Source organism: Erythranthe guttata, chromosome 3 (assembly GCF_056151865.1).
Source record: "Erythranthe guttata isolate IM_541 chromosome 3, IM_541, whole genome shotgun sequence".
NCBI lineage: Eukaryota > Viridiplantae > Streptophyta > Magnoliopsida > Lamiales > Phrymaceae > Erythranthe > Erythranthe guttata.
The window spans coordinates 3,409,870-3,414,528 of NC_142535.1; the positions used below are offsets into that span (position 1 = coordinate 3,409,870).

The following is a 4,659-nucleotide window of genomic DNA, read 5'->3' on the forward strand; positions in this document are numbered from 1 at the left end:
CATTTCTCAACTTTGCTAAAGAGAACAAGCCACATGCAAATTCCCAAAATACCCCCATTTCAACTTCGAAAACGAGCCACCACCATGCAAGACCCATTCCGACCTAATTAAAAGGAAATTCTCAAAATTGATTGTGAACGATACAATTGTCGATTGTATAGTATTTATTTCCACTTTGCATGAAATATTCATATTTGAACTCAACACATACAGTGAAATATGCTTTTGCAATCCATGCGCATAAGCACACCTTAGAATTATTTAATATAGAAGACACGCAACTACATCTATCTTTTTTTATAGGAGCTTTCGATCTGATAATTTGTTCGATCAATATTATTCGAGACAATTGAAGAGTGGGTCAATCAAAAACCAAATTGAATAAAATATGGATTAATATAGGCATCACGCTACTTCCTTTAATATAGTTAAGATAGATTTACTAAATTATTGGGCTACAATCATATTATATTGGTTGGTATGTCGAATTACATGTAGATTGTGAACAATTATTTATAAGAATCAACAACTTGTCCAATCAAATAATGTAACAAATCACAATTTATAAATAAAAATCTATAATGAAAGCAATGATTTTAAATATACTAGTCCAACAGATAACCCCTGGATACAAACTATCTACAAATTTACTTTCATATACTAGAACAATTCAACTACCCACAAAAATAAAACAATTGAAACAATTTGGTGGAATACAATGTTTTATTACAAATAATTAAATTGAACAATTCAAAAGAAGTGCCAGCTGTTGTCAAATATTTGTGCTGGCAGAATAGGATACTCTTGATCTCCGACAATTAAGTGATGAGTCCCTGATTGAATTACCAACGTTCCATCTTCACTAGCACTACTAAAATGCTCGCATGGATTTATTTCAAATTCAACATTAGCCTTCTCTTTTGCGTTTAATTTCACTGTCTGAAATCCGACCAACTGTTTCACTGGACTACCCTTAACGGCTTCGTCGCGCCTTACAAATAGCAGAACCGAGTTCTTACCGGCCATCTCCCCTTTATTTTCTACGCTAACATTAACCGAAAACTTTGCGTTCTCGCATTTTTCGAAGCCGATATCCGAAACTGGAATTTCGTACGGTCTTTTAAGCCTCATTGCGTTCGATAATCTCTTGACATTGAGATTGTTTTTGCCAACGTTAACAAATTTGTATGAATAATTTGAGTAGCTAAGACCATAGCCGAACTCGTAAACTTTTTCGCCTTGATAAAATCTGTATGTTCGTCCCGGGTAGCCGGATAATGGATCGGACCTCATTCTCATATCTGTCATCGGTATTTTGATGAAATCTTTCGGATACCAAGTCATCGGCAGCCTTCCTCCTGAAAAAAAAAAAAAAAACAACATAAAAAAAATTGCTAGTAACATATATTTGTAAATCGGAATCATAAGAATTATTTTTTGAAGAAATATACCTGGATTGTGGTCACCAAATATGATCTCTGCAATAGCTTTTCCGCCAGCTTCACCGGGATATCCGGTCCACAAAATACTCCCAATTTTGGGATTATGTTTCGCGAACGAAACATCAACAGGGCCTCCACAAAGCAATACCAATATAACCGGATTTTTAGCTGCCTTTGCAACACTCATGATAAGACTCTGTTGCTGACCTGGAAGTACCAAGTCTTCTCGATCCAAATCTTCGCGCTCAAAATCTTGATTGATTCCCATTACGAGTACAACGTAATCTGCTGATCTGGCAAGTCTCATCGTTTCTCGTGAGGCAATTGAGGTGCAATTCACGGTTTCGCAACCCTGATGGAATTCGGTTTTCCTGACATAATTCATTAGTCCTTGTAGTGGAGTAATTGTCTTGCACGGGGGCCCCGCGTAGCTTCCTAAGAGTGTTCCCGAGACATTTGCATTGGGGCCTATTACTGCAAGAGACATTGTTTTCGACTTTGACAGTGGAAGGAGATTTGCCGAGTTCTTTAAAAGGACAATCCCATCGCGTGCAACTTCAAGTGCCAAATCTTGATGCTCGTGAGTACATATGTCGTTACGGCTAAGGTTTCCGTACGGAAGTTGATTTGGATTGCCGTTGAAAAGTCCTAATCTCATCCTCACGGTGAAGAGGTTATGAAGGGCTCTGTCTATATCAAATTCACTCACTTTCCCCATTTGGATTGCTGATTTTGTGTGATTCGCCAGATAGTCGCCGCATTCGACATCCATGCCTATTTTTTTTTAGTTTGATAAAAAAAAATGTCATTAGAATTTATTTTGTTTAAATTAAGTCGATCAATTGTTTATACGCTAAGTTACCTGCTTTGAGAACATCTGCCACAGCGTCTTCATGTGATTTGGAGTAATTTTGCATCTCATATAGATGTGGGACCGCATGATCGTCTGATGCTATGTACCCTTGGAATCCCCATTCCCCGCGAACGGTTTTCGTTAGTAGATCATAATCAACACAATTTGGAACACCGTTGACGGAATTATAAGCACACATAACCCCACTCGCTCGACCGTCTTTCACACAACTTTTAAAAGATGGTTGGAATGTATCCGACATATCCTGCTTCGTCACCTATACAAAACAATTAACACATTTTTTTCTTTAGAAAAAAAAAATCATTTATTCTAAACATTTGTCGTAATGTAACGTAGTGTTGGAGAGAAATTCATACAAGAGCGTCGAATGTGAAACGACTATTTCCGTTCCAACTCTCCAAATCATAGGCGGTGAGATGTTTGCAGCATGCAGAGGCTTGAAGATGGCCGTCTCTGAGGTCACCCCCTTCTAAACTGTCGCCTTGGATTCCTCGAACGAACGAGACAGCGTATTTACTTGTAAGAAAAGGGTCTTCGCCAGGTGTCTCTTGTCCCCTTCCCCACCTCGGATCTCGGAAAATGTTGACGTTTGGCGACCAAAATGTCATGCCTACTGCATGTCCTTCATTGTATATAGCTCTAGCTTCTTTGCCCATCACCTTCAAATGCATACTTATATGTGTTAGCTAACAAAATTAATCGAAAATCGACGAATAAAGAACACATAGCTCAATAGTGAATATTCGCCAATATAATCTAACAACCACGGGTCGAACAAGAATTTTTTGAATTACCATACGGTGCTTACGGCGTTAGAGACAGCCGGTGGCGGATCCACCCTCTGCTTAGGTTGGACTCCAACCCACTCTAATAATTATATATTGTAAGGTCTCGTTTGGTTGCCAAGATAAAACTAAATAATTTTATGAAACCCAACTATATTTATTGGATATTTAAAGATCCAATAAAAATATGCGTAGAAGGCAAGATAAGACATGATAACATAATATTTACGGGTCGATCCGCCAAGTTATTGGGTACCAGACATCAAACAAAGTCCAATTATGACCCGTTTGGCTAAGCTTATTTTAAGCAGCTGATAAACTCTTACATCTGATAAGATGTTTTAAGAGCCGATAAGCTGTTACATCTTATTTTTAAAACTAAATTTTTAAAGTGTTTGGATAACGATATTTTAAGATATTTTTACTCATTATAAGATCTTAAATAAAAATATGCGGTAGAGGTACTTTCTAAAAAAAATCTTATTTACTCTCCAACAGCTTATTTTAAAAAAAATTAAATTTTTCTTTTGAAAATTACCAAACATTTTAGAAGAATTTATAAAGTCCGAAACATCTTATAAACTCCTTTTAGCATCTTATAAGTTAACTAAACACAAAACAAAGTCCATTGTTTAGTTAAACAAAACATAAATATATATGGAAAAGTCCATTATTTAGTTAAACAAAACATAAATATATATGGAGAAAGATTAATCTAATTGCGGGAGAAAGGTCAAAGAGTTAGATAAGTATGTAATACGCAATTAAAATTAAAAATTCAAGTAGCTTATGTTGTCATATCATATAAATCATAAGTCAAGTGGCAGTTTAAAAGCAGTTACCACAGCAGTTATTGTAACTACATACATCAGCTGAGCTGACAATTAATTATAATAGTAATATAACCAGCAGTGACGTGGCAACCCACATGTTATTTAAGTAAATCCCAATAACACGTCACTTCAAATATACCCAAATAAAAAATTAAAGAAAATAAATAAAAAATAGTCATGTTATTTATGGACTAATTAATTAATTTACCTTGGCAATTCGATACCAAAGATTCTCGTCAAATGTAGATGCGGTGAGTATGACTTGAGGAAAACTAGTCGCCGACTTGATAGTCTCGTCGATGTGGCGGCTGAGTCGCACGAGAATGGCGGGAGTTTATTGGCTGATTGAGCCTTTAAGATTTCAAGTAATATGATAGAGGATATTATTGTAAATTTGAGAGCCATTTCTATTTTTGAGTGGAATTGTAAATTTTTTTTCATGTTATAGGCCTATGGGGAGGTCGTTTATATATAGTGAAGGGGTAATGCAGCAAAAATAGTAGTCAACTAAATTGATTTTGCTATGAAAAAAATTTCTATCACCTTTTGCTGACTAGGATATGAGCTGGCAATATATAATTGATTGGTGAATAGTGAATATGATAGGATCTAATCAAACACTAATTAATTTCCTCGTGTATTATTATTATTTTTGTAAATAATTAAGGTAGTCATTTATATATTGGGGGCAAATGCAGCACAACATGGAATAATAGTCAACTAAA

The 4,659-nt window shown here is 35.7% G+C and overlaps 1 protein-coding gene across 1 annotated transcript; it reads right to left on the reverse strand.

Moving 5' to 3' along the window:
* Positions 1–669: 669 nt before the first annotated feature.
* LOC105973932 (putative beta-D-xylosidase 7) lies at positions 670–4,231 on the reverse strand. The gene is made up of 5 exons (XM_012998972.2): positions 4,143–4,231; positions 2,673–2,975; positions 2,305–2,572; positions 1,452–2,216; positions 670–1,358 (listed from the first exon to the last, which is right to left on the reverse strand). The coding sequence occupies exons 2-5, from the start codon at positions 2,970–2,972 to the stop codon at positions 751–753; spliced, it is 1,941 nt and encodes a 646-aa protein (XP_012854426.2). The 5' UTR covers positions 2,973–2,975; positions 4,143–4,231; the 3' UTR covers positions 670–750.
* Between the last annotated feature and the right edge of the window lie 428 nt (positions 4,232–4,659).